The sequence below is a fragment of the Podarcis melisellensis genome, assembly GCF_964234715.1.
Source record: "Podarcis melisellensis genome assembly, chromosome: 9".
In the NCBI taxonomy this organism is placed as follows: Eukaryota; Metazoa; Chordata; class Lepidosauria; order Squamata; family Lacertidae; genus Podarcis; species Podarcis melisellensis.
The window spans coordinates 35,165,498-35,189,942 of NC_138541.1; the positions used below are offsets into that span (position 1 = coordinate 35,165,498).

Consider the following 24,445-nt stretch of genomic DNA (forward strand, 5'->3'; position numbering starts at 1 on the left):
TTTGGTCTGTTATAGAATCTTTTTGAAAGTTTTACTAGTTATAGCATGTGCCATAGTTGTAAAGTAGTATGCTAGAAGCACTTCTTTGTACTTTCTTTGTACCATTAGTAGTTTGCATTAAGTAGGCAAAAAATAGGCTCCTGTAAGAAATCAGAGCTGCCCTTCTGTCCTCTTTGTGCCTACCTTTGCCATTTTCAGTCTGCTTTGTATTTTAGACACAAGGGACCACTTTAAACGGTTTTAACAGCTTAGTGCTATAATGCATATAGCTAGTCCATATTATTAGGTTTAATATGGAATGCCTCATTGGGATTTTGAAAATGATAGTGACCATTGCTACCATTTAATTATAGGAATGAGTATCTTCCCCCAAGTAGTAGTATACTTACCTGATACAGCAATTCTGCTAAACTGTGGGCTCTTGCTGTTGGGGATATATATTCACTGAATGCCCTCTGCCCACCTGATCCCTAAATGACTCATTAACATACATTCTACTCCTGATATTCAAGTCTTGCATGAGGCTTCAGTTGGTCTTCCACCTATATCTTATTGGTTTCAGTAATGATGCAGCATCAGATGTGTATTTACTGAGCCCATTCAAGCAGTTAAGTATTATTCTCGCCACTTGTCTAATGGAAAACAGACTAGTCCTCAAGATACCTTGCATTTGTGCCCCCTATCTGAACAGGAAGTATGCAGCTTGTCAGTAACCCACCACTATCATAGTACTATGAGAAAAGGCTCTTAACAGGGAAGAGAAGTTGTTTCTCAGCAATAGTTGATCTCAATGGTTAGGATAATGAAACAAAGTAGCAACATTGCAATAATCCATATTCCCATACTTAGACTGTAATCCTAATACCCATTTGCAAGCTTCATTGAATGTAATGGGATTTATGTATAGGATTTTCCCTCTAGCAGGTAAAAGGAAAGCATGCAAACGTCCAACTATTTTTTAACTACAGTAAGAATTAATGGTGTTGTATTCAGGTGATTTAGTAGTCACATCTGCACCACTTCTTAGGAAATGTGGTATCAATGGAAAATAGGATTTAAATCAATCCTCTCTGAACTTGCCTGCATTGAGGTGTACATATAGCTTCTTTTAAAAAGTAACGTTTGAGGGCTATGCTGAATATAGAATGTTATGGCTACAGTATATATTTACTAGTTTACTTCTAAGGAGAGTCATTTCAGTCATTCCAAAAAATACAGGGATTAATGAGTTTAACTTAAGCAAAACAGATTATATTAAAAGTTTTATTCAGGAGGCAATATACACTTAGCAAATATTTTGTAAACGGGTTATGCCATTCTGGCTTGAAACATGAAACTATAAAAATGTGAAAAATTCTCTTGTACACCATTGTACTTGAATAGAGTTAACATTTTTTGCATTTAAATGTAAAGCATGCTATTATGACAATGCAGTTCTCTGTAAAACAAAAACAGCAGCAACTGCTAACACAAACTAACATGTGACGCACAAACTGTAGGTTGACATTGCAGTAAAGGAAAAAAAAGGTTGATATAAAAAAGAGCCAAAACAGTTCTTGCATTCAGCTCAGCAAAGAGTTGGCAGTTATCTCTTCTTTCAAGGCATCCAAGTGGATGTTGCATCTATTGTTCATGCCTTTTATCTAAAGTGTAATTTGTGCTAAAGCTGGAAAATCCCATTTACATGAGGTTTAAAAAGGGTAATATTTTGAAGCCAAATCATTTCCAAATATTTATTCTCTAAACAACGTCAAATAATATTTACAATAAATCAGACATATCACCATTTTTTTATTCTATGAAGTAAAGAAAACAGGTAACTTCACAAGTCGGAGCGTTTCTTCAGAATAAAGGAAAAGTCTGACAAGATTAAGATGGTCTGGAGAATGGAAACAGAGGAGTCTAAGCTGAGTTCAGTCTTTTGGTTTAAGACTCAACAACTTGCATGCTGTTAGGCAAGTGAAAACTGCATGCCTATGTTCTGTAACCTGGACCTGTCAATACTAGGTGGAAACAAGTTAGTCCTTTCGTACTCTTCTTTTACGCACTGATTTTGCCGGCCCATCACCAGATCCTGTGCTTTCATCTGCTTCTTTCATCTGCAGGGGGTGGGGATGGGGAGAGAGATGCAATCATCTTTCCAAAATATGGTCTAGTTCATATTCTCTACCCAAACAATGTCTAAACTGTTGAATCCACTGGAGTTAAGCACAATTAAGCTGACTGATTTCAGTGGCTTAAGGGAACTTAATTTTGCTCAGATTCAGGCCCATGTTTGCTTCTCAAAGTACTCATTTTTTAGCTTTTATGTTTGTTCTTTCTTAACATAATAAAATGGGAATACGAACACTTGAGTTTATGGATGCAGTTTCTCTTACAACTTAATACCTATATTCCTAAACATCAGTTTCTTGTAATCAACAAGATTGGGGGGGAAGTTGAAGCTTGCCTCCCAAACTCAATACTATGTATCTGCATGAAAACCTTTCCAAATTGATTTATCTGCTGAGGAACTCCTACATGTCTATCCTAGAATGCTTGCACACAAATGCCTTGTGAGGCTAGCTATGGATGCTGGTGTTCCCTCTGTTAGCTCCCTTGACTGTGTTTGCGGGTATGGATGTTTGAAGCCACTGACTCAACCTAATTTCTGACCTAATAGAATATGCTATATAGAGATGGTGACCTCCAAATAAGATCAATAGCAAAGTGTTTGTATAAAAAAAAAAAAATCAAAATTGTGAGACTATGACAATTACCGGTATACAAATACCCAGCAAAACAATTTAGGATGCCTTAAATACAAGGGGAAATATTTGAATTTCAGCACTGAAGTGACAAGATCTCACAAGCCAGAACAATTCTATATTCCACTGTATTATTGTTTTATGTTTATTTCAACAATTTATATGCTGCTTAACACAGTTTAAAAAACCCAATTAAAATTATCAGTGAAATCAGAAAAGTCTAATTTAAATGCCTGCTTCAATAAATTCCAAGTCTTCACCTAGTGTCTGAAGTTCAACAGGGAAAGGGCTTGTGATCTCAGTTGGGAAGGAGTTCCACAAAATTGGAAATAAAATGCCCTGTACTAGTACCATGGGGGAAAGTTGCCATTATACCCCATGTTTTGACACAGCTGCAACATGGAATAATCTTTGTATATTATCTCATTCTTGGAAACCTCACCTCATCTTCTTCAGAGCCAGATTTATTTGATTTATTAACTTCTTCCTCCTGACTTCCTTCACCACCTTCATTTTCTTCCTCATAATCCTCTTCATCTTCACCACCTTCATATTCTAAGACACAAGTCGGTTATTCAGTTTAGCTCTCTAAAGGCTAAAATACAGCAATGGCACAGAAGAGCATACAGGTTGGATAAACCCTTAACAATAAGAAGAAACCACAGGGCCTGTGTTGGTGAAGCATGTCAACAATGGAGCTGTACAGCGCTGCAAATTGTATATCCATAATGGGCAAGTTATTGGAATAGATCAATGTGAATTCTTAACAAGTACCTAAGTATCTCTCTCATTTTCATGAAGACAAGGGAAAATGTATTAAATTACAATACATTTTCAAATTAAGAATGTTATTGGGTAACATTCTGAATTAACAAAACAATAACAGTAACATTCAGAAAAGCATACAAACACCTTTCCAGCAACATCCAACGGTCGTAGCATATATTCAGAGCACTCCCATAACCACTGAAATAGACGTTGATTTCAATGGGTCTACTCTGAGTATGACTGATGTCAGCTATCACCCTTTAGTAAATATTTAGGGATAAATCTTTGTATTTTTGTGGGCTGAAAATACTCCAGTTCTCTCAAATTCTTCTTGCTGAAACGTCTTACCATTTCTATCCACCACCATTTCCACCTATAGCAAGTAGAAAAATGTTTTTAATCATAATTTAATGTACTGAAAGAAAAAGAGTATCTCCAAAATATGTAGAAGTTCAACATCTCAATTTCTTTATACAAGATGCTAGAAATTCCAGCATAAAACTTACAAAGTGATCCAATCATTAAAAGGGAGACAGAAGGCAGACCAAATAATCTGTTTTCTCCTCCAAGAATTCCACTCCCGTGTTCCCAACACCATGCTCTGTGCATTCACAATTCCATACATGGGATTGCACAGAGGTCACAGGAAAGCAAACAAAGAATATTTGAGGTTCTGCTTCAGCAGCAGGGTTTCCTTTGCTTGGAACCAGGGGTAGGTACCTGTGATTCATTTCAAAGCCCTCAGTGGAAAAACTCAGTTAGTGTCTTAGATGTTGAGAAATATTTAGTCACTAAGATGAAAATCAATATTTATTTTTTACTGAGGATTCCAAAGTAGGTTATATTAGGCATTTCTCAAAATGGGAATCTAGGGTATAAATGTAACAAAGACAAAAAGAAGAGATTGTATCAGCCCCAGCCAGCATGGCCAATGTTCAGGGATGATGGGAACAGCAGTCCAGCAACACCTGTCTGACTGCCAATGTAGTTGTTGACATATGCTTTAGCTGACCAATTTAAATATTGGTATGACAAATTGCTATTAAGAGAACAAGCTATCATTCTGCAATTTATAAGTAAGATAAGCAAAGAATTAAAAAAATAAAAAAATCAAGCAAAGAGCTAAAATACTCCCAAATATGAAAATAAATTGTGTCATACAATTAGGGAGAAAAAACACAGAATATTCAATTCCAAGAGTCTGGAATGCAGGAAAGAACTAAGAAAGCAGTTAGCTACAAGACACAACTACCCAATTTTGATCTTGCTGAAACAAAAATACACTTATCTTGAGTGCTGTAAAGTATAGGCAGCAATTTCAGGCATCAAAACAAAGTGCTATGAACTGCATTGTGTGTTTTTTTTTCATTTAGCTACCATTTTTCAGCATTGATCACTACAGTTTTTTAAATAGGTATGGCTAAAATCCCTTACCGTCTTCACCACCATTTTCATTTGGTTTTTCTAGGTCTTCATCTTTCCTTTGTACCTCTTGTTCTAGTCCTCCTTTTGTAAGTGGCTTGGCTATATCAGTTTTTTTGTAGTCCATATCTTCATCTATTTTCTAAAATAGAAGGACAATCATGAAAAAAAAGCTGATAGCCCCCTTTTTTTTAACACCCACCCATCATTGAGGCAAGTCTGCCAACTTCATCTTCCCTCTCACCCAATGGATTGAGTGAAAAAATATTTGGATAGAAAGCACATTAAGCATCATGCAAAAAATGAGGATATCAGATTAGTTTCTCCTGTACCTTGGATGGCCAGCAGAATAGTACACCCAATCCTATAGGTAGTGCTAATGTCAAGATGTAAATAACCCAAAGCCATGGACGTTCTTCCGCAGCAGTCACCAGCTGACTAAACATACCAGGCTGGATGGAAGAAAAGAAAACACGCATTATAGAGCTTGCCAAGGGTTGCCATAAGGTGTTTTTCCAAAACTGCATGAAGGAAACAGCAACAAAGGAAGGAAATTAACAGGTGAGGGGACATAGAGAAAAGAAGCGGTTCAGGGCCCTGGAGATCTGCAAACAGCCCTTACACTGCACTAAGAGCCTTAGCTGGAAGTAGCCAAACTGAATGTCATGTGAATGCTGTAAAACATACCCGCAAACACAGTCAAGGGAGCTAACAGAGGGAACACCACATAAGGCAGATAATGGAGCATGTGAGCAGGTTTCTAGCATGGGCATCTGCACAGTTCTATCATGTACTTTTATTAAGTTATTGGGGTTTTTACATTTTTCATACAAACAGTAAATTAAACCACAAAATATCCAGAACCATTAAGTGTTAAGCTATGACATTATGACTCAACTTTTGAAAATTAGAGTTTTAGGGCTTTCTTTTCTATATTTGACCCTGCCAAAATCCGCTATTATGGTTGAAAAGACCCCTTTAAAGTTCTGGCTAGAAATAGAAATAATGACTGACTGCAAAATTAGTTTAACTCGGGGGGGGGGGGATGTTTTATTGATACAGTGGTACCTCGGATTAAGAACTTAATTCATTCTGGAGGTCCGTTCTTAACCTGAAACTATCCTTAACCTGAAGCACCACTTTAGCTAATGGGGCCTCCCGCTGCCGCCACACCGCCAGAATGGACACCAGTTAGTTTGGGAATTTCATTTTCCTTTACTTTCAATAGGAATGAATTGGACCACTAATATTTTAATAAGTTAAATATAATTTAATGAATTGAGAAGGAGGTAAAGAGATGAAACACCCTGGGACAACTGAACCCATAACCGTTAATAATTTCATTGCATATGAGGTCATTCTGGTTTGTTAAAAATATTTACAAGTATTTCAAACATCTTCAGGTTCACAACAATCCTAATATAGGAAGGTTAAGACAAAAAGCTTTTTTTGCAACACTGTGTATTTGGGCACAACAAAATATAGTAAATTCTTACTTCATTAGCACTTGCAACCAATTTTTTAAAGCCCCATCCATCCGCTGCCCATCGATCAGCAACTTCCTTTTCTGAGCAGATGATGAAGTTATCAAAGTAAATATCAGATGTCATAGACCAAAGCTCTAAGCCAACAGCACCAACAGGAGTCATTTGAAAAGGATGAGAATCTTCAAAATAATCAGGATTAGGGATTTTTTGTGGACTCCATATTCCCTGTAAGAGATAAAATAAAAACATGTCACATTAAAATAGACATTTAATATTAAATAGGCCAGCAAGGCAGGTTGATTCAGTTCTGAAAAATAATTGAAATTTCTTAAATATACCACATCTGTTAAAAACAGGTAACACAGTTAAAAGATTGTGGTCTTCAAAGTGCATAGGCACTTCCACAACACGCTTGCTTCCACTGCCATTGGTCATTCGAGTCACTGACTTTAGTTTACAGTTTAAGTAAGGAAAGTATTTCCAGCATCTCTTAAAAAAACAACCCTGTTAAGTCTGATTAATGGATAGAGAAAAAACTGAACTAAACCCTATTTATACTTATCCAGCAAAAATCAGTAGGATGAAAAGAACGAAGTATTTTATTAACACACATGTCATTCTGAGGTATCTGGAACTACCTAATAATTATTACCTGATAATTAGGATTCTCTATCATAGGTGGTTTCCATTTTCCTTTATAATTTGGATTGCTCATCATGGGGCGTACCCATACTCCACAGCCTGGTGCAGTCTCACACTTTGGATTAGGAATCTGTGGAGCTTCCCATTCACCATCCATCTCTTCATCCCTGTACAAATGATCAACATGTCTGTTCAAACTCCTCCTGTAAATTAGTGTATTTTATTCCTATCACCAAACTACTTCTAGCAGCTTAGAAGAAAAAGCATCTCCTAGATTTCAACGTAACGAACATTCTTTGAAAAATGTGGATACAGAATAGCAAAACAATCCCTTATATTTTCAGATAGCTTGAAATGTGGTTCCAAGTACAGTGCCAAAGAAAATGTGCTCCTTTCTTGTGGATCTACATCTTGCACCAGTCTAGGTGCTGAAAATCAAATGTCATTTCCTAACTGCCAAAAGCTTCAGCTTTTAAGACATCAACACATTTATTAACCTCCCCAATTACATATGGAGGGTAGGACCCAAACCAATGGATTAAAGTTACAAGAAAGGAAATTCCAATTAAATATCAGGATGAAAGTTCTGATGGTAAGAGCTGTTCAGCAGTGGAAGCAGGTGAAATCTATACCTAGTCCCAGATTATCTGTCTAAGAAAAAACTGTGGTCCATGTGAAAATAAATGACAGTAAGAGCTGTTTGAGAGTGGAACAGATTCCCATGAGAGGTGAAGGTTTTTAAGAAGATGTTGGATGGCCATCTGTCACAGATGTTTTAGTTGAGATTCCTGCATTGCAGGGGGTGGACTAGATCACCTTCAGGATCCCTTCCAACTCTGCAATTCTATGGCTTCTGAACACTCAAACCAGATGTTTCAAACATACTTTTGAGATCCAGGCCTTGAAGTTGCAGACTAGAATTAGCCTCTAATTAGCACACAGTCTAGTGAAATAGCACATACTGGTTAGGTTAGGGACAACTGTTTCATGTATCAATATTAACATTTTAACACATTCAGTGTTTAAAAAATTCTATCCCACCTTCATTTAGTTTTCAAGTCAGCTTACATATTATTATTTAATTTTGAAAATTTAAAAATAGTGCAAAGATATAAAACTACTTCATAAACCAAAGCACAGGAGAACAAAACAGCTAATCAAGTCGTGAATAAGAATATCTAGACCTATCAGTCTAATTTGCTACAGAAATCAGAGCCTGTCTAAAGTTTTGCCACAAGCAGAGAAATCTTACCAATCTTCTGGTTTTTCTGCATTAGGATCTGGAATGTATTCTGGTTCATCATCAAGCCAACCTTCGGGTTTAACAGCATCAAGATCTTCTATTTTGGGAGGCTCATCTTCATTCCTTTAAAGTACAGACCAACTTTACCAGAAGATGGACAAAATACAGTATGATAGATAAAGCCTAGTAAAGTTCTTCCCAAGCATGAACTAAAGAGTACATTATTTCAGAGACAAAACCTCTCTATGCTTTTGAAAACTTCAAAATAAAAAGGTAGTTAGGTGCAACGTGACAAAACTAATTCAAATTTACAATACAGAAATATTTTGGAGGTTTCCCTTCTACTTTATGAATGACTCCCCATCAGAATTAGTATTTCAGCTACAAACTTAGCAACTCAAAGATCAATTACATAAAGTCAAAATCAAACCCAAGAAAATTTGCATGCCATGTACTTGGTAATAGGAGGGAAAGGGCAAGAGAACAGTGTAGGTTTTCTTTACCAGTCATCTGGCTTGACAGCCTCAGGATCAGGAATTTTAGCTCTCTCATCCCAGTCCTCAGGCTTCTTATCATTGGGATCTTCTATTTCTTTTGGGGGATTCACAGGTGGAACCATATCCTCCAGGAGACTTCCCTTGCCAACCACTGCCTGGTCAATTAGCACTTCAAAAGTGTCATCAGGTTTCAGCACTAAAATATAATAAAATACACATATAATGCAGGTAACATCTGGAGAGCTACATGTTTCTCATCTGTGCACTGCTGGAACCTCTCATAAATAAACTTCATTTTAAAAGGAATTTCAGTCACTCTAAACTAAACCGTCATCGTATTTGAAGTGAACAACATAGAGAGTTCTTCTGATGTTTTAATATAGGATATAGCTAAAAGTTTTCCCCAAAAGTAGAAGTGAGACTGACTGGAATAGAAGAACTAGAGGAAATGGGATGGCTGTGTGAAGGTAAGCAGTAGGCAGGATTCCATATGCAATGCCTCTTTATGTTGCTCTTTATGTTAGGAATAGGGGGATTTTGCTCTTTATGTTGGGAATAGGGGGATGGCACATATGGAGTCTCAAAAAAAATGCACCATGCCAGCCACCTACATGGATCAATTTGTACAGGGCAGTTCTGCATGGAGCAGCACTGTTTGCTGGAGAGGACACAGCTTTTATAACACATGCACAGGAACTAATGTTACAAAAAGTCACCATACCACAATTATGCCGTTGACAGCTTGAACGTACATGCAAGTAGCTGAACTGGTTTCGCCTATTTAACAAGCAGTAATTCTGGCAACTTGTCGAGAGTAAAATTCTGGCTAATTAGCAACCTTAACTGCTACTCGGATTACTGTTCATATGCATTTGCTTCATGCTTCTTTTCCAAACCCTACGGAAGTACAAACTAGTTACAGGACATGTGGCTTAATTGTGGAAGAGGGTGAAAGCCTTCTGTAGGAGTGGGTAAGAAGTTGATTCATTCTAAATGAAAATGAATGTGTTGGATCCTAGAACATGCAGGACTTCCTTTGTGGTTGATACCTTGATGCAAGTTTAGAATTAAAATAAAAAATATGAAGGCTTCCACTTAGACAAGAGCATTCTTGGTTGTACAGTGGTACCTCAGGTTAAGTACTTAATTCGTTCCGGAGGTCCGTTCTTAACCTGAAACTGTTCTTAACCTGAAGCACCACTTTAGCTAATGGGGCCTCCTGCTGCCGCTGCACCGCCGGAACACGATCTCTGTTCTCATTCTGAAGCAAAGTTCTTAACCTGAAGCACTATTTCTGGGTCAGCGGAGTCTGTAACCTGAAGCGTATGTAACCTGAGGTACCACTGTATGTGGATCTCATTTACAAGTTTGTAATAGGCACTTAATTGATATGACAGTTCAACTGATTAATGTCCTATCCATAGGTAAAGGTAAAGGTACCCCTGCCCGTAAGGGCCAGTCTTGACAGACTCTCACTTAAGAGGCCAGGGGCCAGCGCTGTCCGAAGACACTTCCGGGTCACGTGGCCAGCGTGACACCGCTGCTCTGGCGAGCCAGAGCCGCACACGGAAACGCCGTTTACCTTCCCGCCAGTAAGCGGTCCCTATTTATCTACTTGCACCCGGAGGTGCTTTCGAACTGCTAGGTTGGCAGACGCTGGGACCGAGCAGCGGGAGCGCACCCCGCCACAGGGATTCGAACCGCCGACCTTTCGATCAGCAAGTCCTAGGCGCTGAGGCTTTAACCCACAGCGCCACCTGCGTCCTATCCATACTTAAAAATAATTTTTACATGGTTAGAGTAGGTTATCAATTCTGCTTTAATAGCAGAATAAACCTCACTGCTTTCATGACTAAACCAAACTACTGTTAGTATAATGGTTTTAGAAATATCTTCCAATTTCAGCAGTTAGGAATGATGCAAAGAAGTTATAGAAGTGCCCTGATTTGAACTGCTATAAGACCAGTTCCATTTATTATCCAAATCTGCCCCAGTATGCATGTGACACCCCCTACTTACACCATATGGGGTTCCCAGAAATGACAGCTTAAAAGCATCTTTAAAATATAGATATACATAACTGGCTTTGTAAAATGTTTTCAGTTCTTATTTTTCTAAACAACTTAAAAATTTAAGAATACCAAGAGTATATAGATGAGTCTTCCTGTCAGTGAAGATTTTTTTCAAGTCTACATCAGGGCGTTTAGCATGTTTTTCTTCATAGTCTCCAGTTTTAGGATGTTTATGTCTGAAGATAAAATGTAGTTTGTAATCTTCACCACATTTATCTGGCCCAAACATAATTGTGTAAGATGTTCTATCATGGAAGTATTCCTGTAGGATGAAAATGAACACTGTTCTTAGTTTACATAGCAAAAAAGTTTAGCACTCCATTACTTTGGCACTTGGCATGCAGTTTGGTTATTTCCTACTTTGCCATAAATTACTACATATGACATTGAAGAAATATTGCTCTCAGTTATAAACCATGCCTTAGTTCCCTCACAGAACAATACGGGAAATTATGAACAACCAACCAACCAATATTCAGGATTAGATCAAAAGCACTAAACTGGTTTTAGACTATCCAGCATAAAGACAAGCCTTGTATCTCTAAGGTCCTTCTGCAGTTTTCATGTGAAGTTTGGTGTTTTATTCTCCCTCTAAGTTACCGTCTCTGACAGCAGAGGGAAATAAATAGATGTTTAAATGGCTAATATGTTACACACCTATATGTGTAAATGAGCTCCAAAGTCTTTTTAAAGTAGAGACACATGATTTTGAAAATAGGGTGGAGAAGGGAAGATGTCATGTTCCATAATTTTGAGCAGGAGAAGATTTAAGCACTCTTCCACCTCTACTACTTTACTCTAAGGTACACTTTTCCCAAAGCTGCTTCCAATTTAAAATAATGGAACTGAGGCTCAGTTTGTGTACAGTGCATAAGACTCTGAACTATATCTGTTATGTACGTGGAAGTAACTTTTCATACCAGAGGTTATTCTGCTTTAATTCTCAGAATTTCATCTTCAGACCTCAGTCCATTTTCTAGACCTGAATGGTGCCCAGAGACAGGCTGCCATTAGTGACAGTGGTCATGCAGTGAGGACAAGAGGAAAACATTCCAGAGGGGGCAGGGGAGATTTGTTTTACTTACTTATTAAACTAGTAAACAGCCTCCTCTGATTTGACTGATAGTATGCCTCAACATCCACTGGAACTTCGAAATATAATTAACACTGCAACCTTAGGTAGCACATTAAAATAATGTCATCTTATTGAAACACCACCACAATATTTATTATTAACCATGGTGATGTTGCTTCAATACTTGGGGCACAATCAGGCAGACCTTTTTCCATTCCATTCACTACATAGGAATTTTCTGCCGCCATCCTCATCCCTTCATCAGCAGCCCTATTGCAAGCAAGTAATTTTGCTTGCAGAACCGCTCTGACATACATAAGGGAATAATTGGGTTTGCTCCTAAAGCTTTAGAACCAGCCATCCAAGCAGCAACTTTAATACAGCATGAACTCTAACCATTCTGGAATTGCAAATCCAATTTTTTTCTTGTTCACCAAGGAAAAATTAGAATAACCCAAATCTTCACTAAGCTTGCACGATTATAAATAATCAAGACAGCTGTGCTTTTTTTATTTTAAAATTTGTTTTTATTAAATAATTTCTTGTGTTACGAAAACAAGAAGGAAATGTTAAAATATGAGTGGTTTTTTGAAAAAGAATACGTTGCTGCATTTTCAGTCACTAAACAAATTATTTTCTCTCTCTACTAATGCTGTTCTAGACCAATATAAGTAGTGGTGCTTAGTGTATGACTGGAGAGATCCAAGTTCGAAACCACACTTAGGGCTCATCTACACTTCTGCTTGTCTTGCCACTTTTCCCCAGGAAAAGATTTTTTGGCAGATTGACATTGTTGTCTCTCAGCCTATCCTAGCTCACACTGTTGTTGCAAGGCAAAAAAATGAGGGCAGTAGAACGAAGTAAGCTGTCTTGAGCTCCTTGGGGGAAAGGCAGTTTAAATGCAGTAATGTAGCCCAACATGTACCTTATTGCCTTTTTTGGTTACAGGCAAGAACCTATTTATTTTTCCAGGCTTTTAAGAAACAAGTTTAGATGATCTTGCTGCTTTTGTGACAGTGGCATTCTAAGTTTGCTAAGCGTTCTTTTATATATACAATGGTACCTCAGGTTACGAACTTAATTCGTTCCGGAGGTCCGTTCTTAACCCAAAACTGTTCTTAACCTGAGGCACGCTTTTGCTAATGGGGTATCTTGCTGCCACTGTGCAGCATGATTTCCGTTCTCATCCTGAGGCAAAGTTCTCAACCCGAAGTACTACTTCCAGGTTAGCGGAGTTTGTAACCTGAAGCATTTGTAACACAAGGTACCACTGTATTTCAATTTCAGGCTTCATCCACACTACCTTTAGTGCTACGCTTTCTAGGCACAGGTCTGGGATTTCTAGGTCTATCTCTGAGTGGTTTTTTGTTTTGGTCCCGCTGCTTTCATGGGAAAACCTGCTGTTTACTGCTGAATCAGAACAAACAGCAACCCAGAGAAATCCCAACTGCCATTTGTTTCAATTCAGTGGTAAACAGTGAGTTTTCCTGGTGAAGGCCATGTGACAAAATAATCCCCATGGACATGGACCTAGAAATCCTGGACCTGCGCCCTGAAAATGCAGCACAAAACGACGTGAGGATGAGCCCATAGTCCATATTGTAATTTGTTCTAGGAATAGGGTTGTTGAGCAGTATAAAAATACTGATACACCGTCAATATTCCATCAAAATAAATTTATGAAGAGGACCCATCAATAGCAGACCAGGTTAATTCGCTGAGTGCACATATATATGTGAACTACTGAATACAGTGGCATCGCCGGTTACAAACTTAATTGGTTCCACAGGTCCATTCATAACTGGAAACCACTCATAACATGAGGCACGCTTTTGCTAATGGTGCCTCCTGCTGCATGCGCGCCACCAGAGCACGACCTCCGCTCGCATCCTGGGGCAAAGTTCACAACAAGGAGACCTACTTCCAGGTTAGCGGAGCGCGTAACCCGAAGCATTCACAAGGGGGACGGTACGTAACATGAGGTACCACTGTATTAGGCGCGTCACTTACAAAGATTAAAATATACCTAACCTATTATTTATGAGCTGGGTATCTTATACCTTAGGAAATCATAGACATACAATTGTATAGTTGGAAGGGACCCCGAGGGTCATCTATGTCCAACTCCCGGCAATTCAGGAATCTCAACTAGATCATACATGATAGATGGCCATCCAACTGCTGCTTAAAATCTCCAAGGAAGGAGAGTCCAACACTTCTTGTGGGAGTTTGCTCCACTGCTGAACAGTCACTTGCTGTCACTTTTTTTTTTACATGAACAATACTTTTTTCTCAGACAGATAATCTGGGACTAGGTACGGATGTCACCTGTTTCCTTATAAATATTGGGACATATCCAAGCAACTGGTATAAGAACCCAAAGGTTTAGGCACTCTCCTTCCCAACACTGAAACATGTCTGATCATACCTCTCTCTCCCAAATACTACATACCAGATTCAAGTCATCAGTTTTGGAAAGAAGTTTAACATATGCACCACCACAATCAATGCCATCTTGAAAATTCACTTCATACCTGCACAACAGAAACACAAGAATAGTCTTCTGGAGACAAGTACTAATTAAAAGTTCAGTTAGCTACTAGCTTTCAGATACTTCAGCCACTGTTCTTAGTTGCTCCTCCCCAGTTGTTCCTATGGCTGAATAATTTTAGTTTTGAAAGTTTGAGAAACAATTGCTATTATGCTTAAATACTAGGAACTGGGAACCCATGGACTTCCAGATGTTGTTGGATTACAACTCTTATCGTCCCCAACCACTGACCATGCTGGCTGGGTTTGATAGGAGTTGGAAAGGCAACCTCTGGAGGGGCACAGATTCCGCATTCCCTTTTTCTACAAATCAGAATCCTGATTTAAAAAAAAAAAATCACTTTGCAAACCATCCAAGTATGGATATACTTACTGAATAATCAGTGGTTTACTATCAAAAATAAATGGCTGTGTTAGCATAGCCGATATCGCATGATGCTTTGCTACTGATTTCAGCACCAGTCCTCTGTCACCAGGCACTGTGTTTTCCTTTAAAGGTTCTATTTCCCATCTTCCTAAAAGAAATACAGCAAGAGAAGTACAAACAAAACCACAATTATGGTGTGGTACAAGGTATTCCTATGAATTTAGTTCAACTCATTCTTACTCAATATACTTAGTGCTCTGTAGAGTGGATTATTAGAAAAACATTGGCCTGGGATTAACTGTGTACAAACTGCATCGGAATATCTGAGGGAAGAGTTCAGTGAAAGATCACATGCTTTGCATATGAGATTCTAGGTTCATTCCCTGGCACCTCCAAGCAGGGCTTGAAAAGACTCTTGTCTTAAACTCTTAGCATAGATAATAGTGAGCTAGCTGGACCAATGATCTGACTCAATATAAGGTGATTCCTATATTTCTTCCTATTACACAGTCAACCACCAGTTTGGAACTATGATAGTAACTCAAACCATGGCAATTGATTCACCATCATGAATGCTCCATATTTTTTTATTGCTCAGAGTCATTAAAAGAAGAAGAGGAAGGGGAAATGAGGATTATGGTTATTTTAGGAATTCCTAATCCTTTCTTCCACTTGCTAGCATCTAGACACACAGTTTTGACAGTCCTCATGCTGCTGACCGATTACTTTTCAAAGGATGGAATGCATATTTTTTCTGTAGCATCATTCTTGTGTAGTCTTTATTTATTAAGCTACCAGTAGAAAAACTATCTACCTTTATTGTTTTCAATCTAAGCCCTGGTCTGTCATATGAGCTATGTTAATATTGAGGTAAGGAATTAATGTACACCTAAAATGTCACTATGTGTTCTATGTTCTAACGCTTAGATCAGGGGTGAGGAACTTGTGGCCCTCTAAATACTGTTGGACTACAAAACCCACAATCTTCCATCACGGGCTATACTAACTGGCGTCTGACAACATCTGAAGGGCCCTAGGTTTCCCATCTCTAGCTTACAGCAATGGAAAAAAATTGTTTATGCTTCTGGTCAAAAGTAAGTGTCATCTAAAAATATATAGATGCTAACAGCTACATAAAATGAGATATAATGAAAAGCATCTGTGTGCTTTTTCAGTTTGCTAGTTTGAAATATTAAATGGAAAAGATAATATATTTACTAAAAAATAGAAAACTCTGAAAGCAGAAATGAGAAAATCAAAGAGAATTTATACCAGTCACTCATGTATCAAAACAGAAAGCTTTAGTCTTACCATCGTATTTAGCAATATCTTCATCTGTATCCTCTTTTTTGGTTTGAGACAGAACCCACCTGTTAAGACAGAAGTATGACCAGATCATACCAAGTTTCTGTAGTGCAAAGGGTTTGCTTAATTGTTAATTAATTTAATGTTTCAGTTAAATAGTATGCCAATTTTGAATAAGGGTGTCACTGGGATTTTGAGTAGAGCTGACACTTGATAAAAGAAATTTTAGGCCTGGTTTACAAATTCAGCAGAATGAGGCGATAGGATTCTAAGGCAATAAAAGTTTTGTATCACTTCAGACTGCAGTTGGGGAAGGATTCCATTTCTGAATGCTCCTTCATGTAAAAGATTGCTTGCAAGTAAGAAAACTAGCATGTCAGAGAAGGACGAACCTTCCAGCTACCTTTGTCTACTCCTCTCCCTCAAGTGATCTCTACTAGCAGCCATTCCATCTGGTTGGAGCAGAGAGATGAGAAAGCAGGGCCCATTCAACTGGCACAGCTGAGAGACCAGCTGCCTTTTGGCTTCTCTTCTCCCTGAACTATTTCCATTCAAGCTAGTCATTATAGTAGCTATGTAACCTCAAGAACTGAATTTCTAGTTTTCTTCTTAACTTCCATATTTCATGTCACTTCTTTTAGATTTAAGACTGCTGGGGGAAGCACAGTCTCATTTTGTGCAAAGACAGAATGCATCTAAGAAGGTTCCCTCTTTCCACTTATTTGTAAATGTTTGGATTAAAATAGTTAATTAATTTTTAAAATCCAATTTGGGACACTTTTTTATTAGATTGCAAATGGATTTACCAATTAAATAAATTTATCTACTAATACTGCAATCCTAATTTACTCTTTGAAAATGTTTATCTTTAAGTAAAAGTATTTACTAAAACTGAACATTTATTTCACTTTTCAGGAAGTAATAACACTTAACAGTTTAAATCAAATATGACATACTATACTACTATTTATAAGTAGTATTTAGCATCGCCTCCCAACAGATTAAAGCACCAGCCCAAATAATGAAATCTGAATAGGTATTCCTACATGCAACCAATTACAACAAGCTAAACTTTCCAGCTTTTGTCTTTAATTAATTATACTGCATGGACTTAATGCTTCCTTTGAAATATTCTTACCCAGACAGCACTGCATCATCAAAAGTTTCAGTAAAATACACTTCTCCAGTAGGCTCTGGCGTCTTGTATTCAACCTACCAAATATTTATAAAAATACATTCAAAATCTGAATAGTCACATTCAAGTAAAATGCACTGAGTTTTAAATCAATTAAATATTTTTATATTTATTGCATTAACTGAAAATAACTACCGTATTTTTTGCCCTATAGGACGCACATTTACCCCTCCAAAAATGAAGGGGAAATGTGTGTGCATCCTATGGGGTGAATGCAGGCTTCAGGAAGCTCTCCGCAAGCCTTGGGAGCCCGCGGGAGTTCCCGCAGAGCTCCCTAGGCTGCGGATAGCAGCCTGCATCTCGAAGCCTGGGGCACGCTGCACAGCGCGCCCCGGGCTTCGGTTCCCCAACCTGGTTTGGAGGCTGGCGGCGGAGAGAAGCGTGCTTCTCCCTGCCGCCAGCCCCACAAGCTCGGGGGACAGCGGGGAGGCGGAACGCCGCCTTCCCGCTGTCCCCCGACCTGGTTTGGAGGCTGGTGGTGGGGAGAAGCGACCTGGTTTGGGCTTCAGGCAGATATCCGCAAGGCATGGGGAGCCCGGCGGGAAGTTGCGCCAGTCTCCCAAGGCTTGCAGAGAGCTGCCTGTTCTGGGGGCTGGGGTTGGGGAAAGCTCTTTATTCCCCCCCCCAAAAAAAACTAGGTGCATCCTATGGGCCGGTGCGCCCTATGGGGCAAAAAATACGGTAACCCATGGGGCAAAAAATACGGTAACCCATGTGTTATAGATTTCATAACCAGCTAAACCCATAAGATGCACAAACAAACAAGAAGGTTTTGAATGTCCAAGAGTTTCTAAATTCTGATCTGCAGAAGCAAAACTTCTGATGTACAATAGCTTGTGGAATTAAGTCTTTCAAAAGCAGGTGTGTGCTAATAATACGTCATTCTGAAAAATTGTTCGGCAAATTTGCATCCAAAAGTTACTACCTAATAAACTGTTTTACTCACCTATGTTTAGCTTGTAAAATGGGCTTAAAAGTAAAGGTAAAGGACCCCTGACAGTTAAGTCCAGTTGCGAATGACTCTGGGGTTGCGGGGCTCATCTCACTTTACTGGCAAAGGGGATGTTTGTCTGCAGACAGTTTTTCCGGGTCATGTGGCCAGCATGGCTAAGCTGCTTCTGGTGAAACCAGAAGCAGCGCACGGAAACACTGTTTACCTTCCCACAGGAGCAGTACCTATTTATCTACTTGCACTTTGACGTGCTTTCGAACTGCTAGGTTGGCAGGAGCTGGGACCAAGCAATGGGAGCTCACCCGCCGACCTTCCAATTGGCAAGCCCTAGGCTCAGTGGTTTAGACCACAGCGCCACCCATGTCCCAAAATAGGCTTATGAATAATAAAAAAGCAGACTGGCACAAAAATTCAGGCTAGAAAACACAGCAGAATGGCATCAAAGGAGTGGATTCACCACCTGTCTGCAGGGCTTTTATACTAGATGAGTAGGATCCACATCCTGCAAGGAACCCACATTGGGCTATCAGAAGAGGGATAAAATGTTCCATACCTCTGCCAGAAACTCACTTGGCTTCTATGCTTGGTAGGAAGAAAGTGCCTTCCTCCATGTACAGCCCAGCAATGCAGTGAAACGCAAGAGAAAGGGCCAAGAGTTTTGTCCCTCTTCTGGCAGTCTGCTCATTCACTTAAGCACAATTCCTATTTGTCTTTGGAGACCACTGTATTCGTTTTCTCCAGAACTCATGCTCAAGTACAAAAAAAATGACAGACTGGATGTGGCTTCTCCTCAAAAGTGGGAATGACTTTATGAGCTTCATCACTTTTGTCAGCAAGCCCTGTCCACATGGTGCTATTCATATCAGTGTGAATGAGCAGGTTTTCCATTTCAGATCTCCAAAACTCACCAAGAGCTTTTTTGCTTCTCAATAAAAGAAGCAAAAAATGATAATGTCTTCTTTAAGATGGAATCTTACCTCTAGAGATGAGCTGCCTTTTTCAACATTAGTATCTTCTGAATTCTTGTCAAAACCTTCTACTTCAACTTCTGAATCTTCAGATTCTGCGCTTACTGAACTTAATAGCAAGACACTGAAACACAGCCAATCCCACTGGAATTGCATCCTGGCTACCTGTAAAAGAGAAATGCAAATGGCGAAAGATTTATACGATCTGAGAAGCCAGAGTACAAAATTGCAAAGACATTCATTCTGTCATTTTTACTAGTCAACTATCTACTAAATGAAATTAATATAATGGTAAAATGGAAGGCAGCTTGCTCATAACACCTGGAATAGAACTGCAAATATGGAAGAAAAAGAATTTAAAGCCACAAGCTGGTGTTAAAAACAGACTAAGGCAGTTGCACTTCAGTAATGATAATTTGAATCACACCGATTCCAGTAGAACTAAGGCTGCAGTTCTAACACTTGTAGTAGGAGAAAGAGCCATTGAATTCAACAGAACTTACTTCTTATTATTTGATGTATACAAATATACTGCTTACATGCCAAAATGGCTTCTAAGCACGTTAAAAGTATAAAATCAATTATAAAATATATACACATAATTAAAATACACAATAAAACAGTTCTATCCAAACTTCAAAAACAACTATAATTAAAAGATACAAGTAAACAATTTGTAGGCAACTCCCTGTTTGTGTGTGTTTGGCACGTGTGCAACCGACACACATGCCATTTTCAGCCCTGGAAAAGGGTGGAACAGGGCGGGCTTATGTATGCCCTACCAATGTATGTGATATCCCGAAACACAGCCACTGTACAAATAGGAATCTGCCTGTAGCTAAAAAGTGTAACAATTAGAACAATTATTGTATTCTGCAAGGAAGGTGTTCAAAAACTGGGACCAACAGTGAAAAAGCCCAGTTCCATGCTACCACTGGCCAATAATTATCATCTCATGGCAAAACTAACTGGATTTAATTTCCTCTCTAGGCAGTAGAAGGATATTTTTCAGCTCACTAGTCTAGAGTTGTTCAGGGGTTTATATGCAAGAAGCAGGATCTTGACGCTCATTCAGTAGAGTAGACATGATTAGAATTATGCTACAAACACAACCTTCTTAGACTGGATCCAGCCCAATGTTTGCTGTAGCATTCCCAGTATATTGGTTTACATTTCTTCTTCAGAAACAATACCATTTTACAAGTTTATTTCACTTACTTATTGGAACAACAATCCATCAAAATGATACAACATATGGCATACTAATATACTACAGTTAGCTTTCTATTTGAGCACCTTCGTCTCCTTTTTTGGTTTTTAATCTCTCTGGTGCTGCCTCTTTCTTTGCATGGAAAAAAATGCTCTCTAGCTTTGGGCATAGCATACCAATTGTATCCTTCAAAGATCCACGTTACATGCATAGGCCACAAATGCATATCAAGCCCAGCCCATACATGCCAGAACAGTGTAATCACTAACGTGCATCACTTGCACAAAAACACGGAAGCCAAAGAAAGAGCTAGATGCAACAAATACTGTAACTAGCTTTTAATTCAGACATTGGCAGAAATAGATTTGCTTGCTAGTTACTTCCTAGCATTTTAGAAAAAAAACTTCAACATTTTGGTCTGGTAAAGACATAACTGGGAAGATTAAAGCAAAGCAAGGCTTATAGCAGCCTTGGGAAGTATCTATGTATGATTGATGAACTGGTTAGCAATTGCAAGCTAAAAATATGCAAAGACCATTAAAAATAGTCTAGCAGCTCAGGAGAAGAACTCTTAAGTTGTCATAACTGTGAACCATGGAAGATTTTATGTATCTATGAAAAAGTTTTATACTCCACCCTTCAATATTATTGCTCCCAGGGTGGCAAACAATAATCAGGTAAGATAAATAAAACATAATTAAACCAACAATAAAAATCAGCAAGGGAGTAGAAGAAAAATCAAAAGCAGCAGAATAAAAGCTAAAAGCTTAGTCACATTTTTCAAAGGCCTGCAGGGAGCAGGGTATGTATTTGCACAGTGATGAAAAAACATTCCAGGACAAGGCATTCAAGAGTCAAGCACCACCACAAAAAAGAACTCCCCCTAACCATTCACTGGCCTCACTTGTGAGAATGGGGACATCTAAAGAAATGCCACCTAAGATATCTTTGTGTGCAACAGTTCACACTGAAGAAGGCATCCCTTCCTCAATGTGCCACCCACATTGGTCTGCTATTATTATTATTATTATTATTATTATTATTATTATTATTATTACTACTGGAGGTGCCAGCATGGGCTGAATTCAGGGTGAACACGGCTTAGGGGGGTATTCAAGTAAGTAGAATCACTGAAATTAGTGTACTTAAGTCAGTCATGTCCATTAACTTCAGTGAATCTACAGCCCTCCTGTGGCGCAATGTGTCAGCACAGCTGGCTGTTAACCAGAAGGTTGGTGGGTCTGACCCACCCAGGGATGGCTGTGGGCAGAATTACTGCATTGTAGGGGTTTGACTAGATGACCCTTTGGGTCCCTTCCAACTCTAGGATTCTAGGATTCCATTATTCTATACTCCAAGCAGGACTAGTGTTGAATATTATTACCCTTAATTGCTTGGGTAAGAATCCAATAACAGAATAACAAGCAAATGGAAATGGATTAACCCAGCACGAGGGCAGTTGAGACTACTTCAACTGTCAGATTTTGCTTTCCATTAAGGATGACAGAAGTGCCAAAGTGCCAAATGAAAGAAATGGGATGCAATCAACTGGGGGGGGGGGGAAATCTTACTCAAAACTTAACTGAAACCAACATGGCACTGACAAGAGAGAAGCCTCCCTGTTCATTTTCAGTGGGGCTTGCCAGGAGAGTTTCCCAAAGGATTGGACCCACTTTTCACTAGAACCCCACTGGATCAGACAAAAGGCCTATCTTGCACACAATTAGGTCTCCCACAGTGGCTAACCTGATACCAAAGGAAGCCCACAAGGATAGGCATGCAATGGCCCTCTCCCACTGTCCTACCCAGGACTGATAATCAGAAGAATGGTGCTTCTGATCCGGGAGGTAGTTTATATGACTAGCATGCCTGAGAATACCATTTGGACTTTTGTCTAATTCAAGCATCAGAATGCCTTGGGAAAGTCCTAATCAATATTAAAACCCAAATTCATACTCCAAGGTCAAGTTTTCAGAATCCCCTGACATTTTTCATAACTGCTATTTTTGTGTGGCTCTATGCTGTAATTTTACAAAAACCTAGGATAACTACTATAGTGATACCTGATCAGTATGCCAGATCTTCATAAATAAAAAGGGTATCCTGCAACAAAATAGCAGAGTGGAACATTCCTGTTCACAATTCCAGCTAGCCAACCATGCCTTCTTCCCATATACTATACTGTATTCTGTTTCCCCTCTTCTATGGTCAGCAAACATTTCATGCTCACTGAGCATGGTCAGTCTTCATTGGGCTCATTTTTGGATTTCTCTTAAGTATCTTCCTTAAGGCTTTTTGTACTTCTGCAAATCTTGGGGCTTTCCTAAGTCTGCCAATAATTCATTGTACAAGTGATGCTCTTTGGGCTCCTCCAGATGACCTGTTTAGTCACTATTCACCACGATTTGATTGTACAAAGCTTATACATGTTTTCTCTATATTTGGTCTTTATTGAGCATTCATTCTTATTTGTTTACAAGATTTGTCATAAGTCAATGAGCATTCATCCCAATTTGCTTGCAGGGTGCTGTTGACACATCTTCCAAATAAATAATTCATTCATCTCACACTTTACGTTCCTAACTGGAAAAACTTCTTCTTTTTTAGTGCATTTGCTGCAGTATCGTGACAGCATTTTAATCCACTTCAATTGCACCAACCTAAAAATATGGGATGTGCTTGAATTCTTCCTGCAAAATACTGACAGTTGGGAGGCACACTCTGGCTACACAAGAACAGACTGTCCAAAGAACAGAATTCACCATCAGTAAATATATGGTGTGCGTATATATATATTCCTACCCTTCCAGAAAGGAGCTCAGGAAAACACATCACAGTATTTCTGAGATATATAGGTTAGGCTAGCAGCGTGTGACTGGGCCAAGGTCATAGAGTGAGCTTCTTGAGGAGTCATTTAAACCCTGGTCCCAGTCCAACACAAAGAACAATGCAACATTCTGGCTCCAAACCAACACTGACCCACCACAGGCTAAATCGTCACAGTGCATCTCTCCAGTGCCCCAAAGCAGGTCTGCCATCTGTGGGACCTGCTGCCACCATTTGTTTAGGATCCACCATTTGTTTAGGACTTCTTGGCTGCTTGATGATACCAAACAAACAAGTAGAAATGAGGCGCTGAAGCTACAATTAGCAACAATTTCACCCGCTTCAGGCAGGTAATTATGGAGACCTCGGGTCGTCCTGCTGCGAAGCCTCCGCTGATGCTGCTGTTGCAGCAGCAACAGCAGCAGCAAGCAGCTGCCTCCGCCGCCACCCGGGCGTCCTTCTCCTCGGCTACCAAAGGCTTAATTGGTGTTGATCTCTGCGTCTCCCCCCCAGAGGGCCCGTCCCCAAGGGAGGCAGCGCTGCCGCCGGGAGAAGGGGCGACTCCGCACCGCCCTGCGGCCATGGGGCTGACGGGGATGCGAGACGAGGCCGAGCGGAAAGATGCCTCCTCCTCCTCCTCCCACCTCTCTCCTCGCGAAAGAGAGCGCAGCCGGCTCGCGCCGAAGCCTCGCAGCCTTCAAACGCCAACGGCAGAATAACGGCTGAGCCCGAAGGCGGAGGGATGGGGGGGGAGAGAGAAGGATGGAGGAAGCCGCTTCTGCGAAGGGCTTTCTGAGGAAACCCGCACGGCCGCACCCGCCCTCCCGCCGCTCGCGGGGCCCTCGGCAACGCGCGGAACCGTGCGCAGGGCGCCCGCGCCCCATCTACGACCCCCTGGAAAGGCCACGCAGCCGTTACCGTCCGCGAAGCACGGTCCCGTCAGAATCTCTCCCCAGCAAAAAGCCCGGCCGCCTGCCAGAGCGCATCACCTCAACTGCCGCGCGCGCATGCGCCGCTCGCCCCGAACCAGAAGGCATCGAAGAAGCAGGTGCTTCGACGCGCGACGCGCCGCCGCCACCACCACCGCGACCAATCGCGAGCCGGCGCTCGGATGGTTCG

General features: G+C 39.9%; 1 protein-coding gene across 2 annotated transcripts; it reads right to left on the minus strand.

Annotated features, from left to right (window-relative positions):
* Positions 1 to 1,249: 1,249 nt before the first annotated feature.
* On the minus strand, positions 1,250 to 24,362 carry CLGN (calmegin). 2 transcript variants are annotated; one of them, XM_081926061.1, is made up of 16 exons: positions 23,480 to 23,523; positions 22,564 to 22,603; positions 19,300 to 19,455; positions 17,314 to 17,387; positions 16,182 to 16,240; positions 14,877 to 15,018; positions 14,406 to 14,487; positions 10,948 to 11,140; positions 8,813 to 9,002; positions 8,319 to 8,432; positions 7,077 to 7,233; positions 6,434 to 6,649; positions 5,270 to 5,389; positions 4,950 to 5,079; positions 3,190 to 3,302; positions 1,250 to 2,099 (listed from the first exon to the last, which is right to left on the minus strand). In XM_081926061.1, exons 1-16 carry the CDS (start codon positions 23,506 to 23,508, stop codon positions 2,019 to 2,021), a joined length of 1,896 nt encoding a protein of 631 aa, XP_081782187.1. In that variant the 5' UTR covers positions 23,509 to 23,523; the 3' UTR covers positions 1,250 to 2,018. The 2 variants fall into 2 exon arrangements, with proteins under 2 accessions (XP_081782187.1, XP_081782188.1); XM_081926062.1 differs by lacking the exons at positions 22,564 to 22,603; positions 23,480 to 23,523 and adding an exon at positions 24,245 to 24,362.
* Between the last annotated feature and the right edge of the window lie 83 nt (positions 24,363 to 24,445).

Excerpts from the sequence above, each read along its gene's own strand:
- CLGN (XM_081926061.1), bottom strand. The coding sequence starts at position 23,508 with ATGCACTGTGACGATTTAGCCTGTGGTGG. Across the intron at positions 19,456-22,563 it reads AGATCTGGCATACTGATCAG|GTAGCCAGGATGCAATTCCA; the intron begins GTATCACTATAG and ends TCTCTTTTACAG. Across the intron at positions 5,080-5,269 it reads TATTCTGCTGGCCATCCAAG|AAAATAGATGAAGATATGGA; the intron begins GTACAGGAGAAA and ends CTTCTATTTTAG.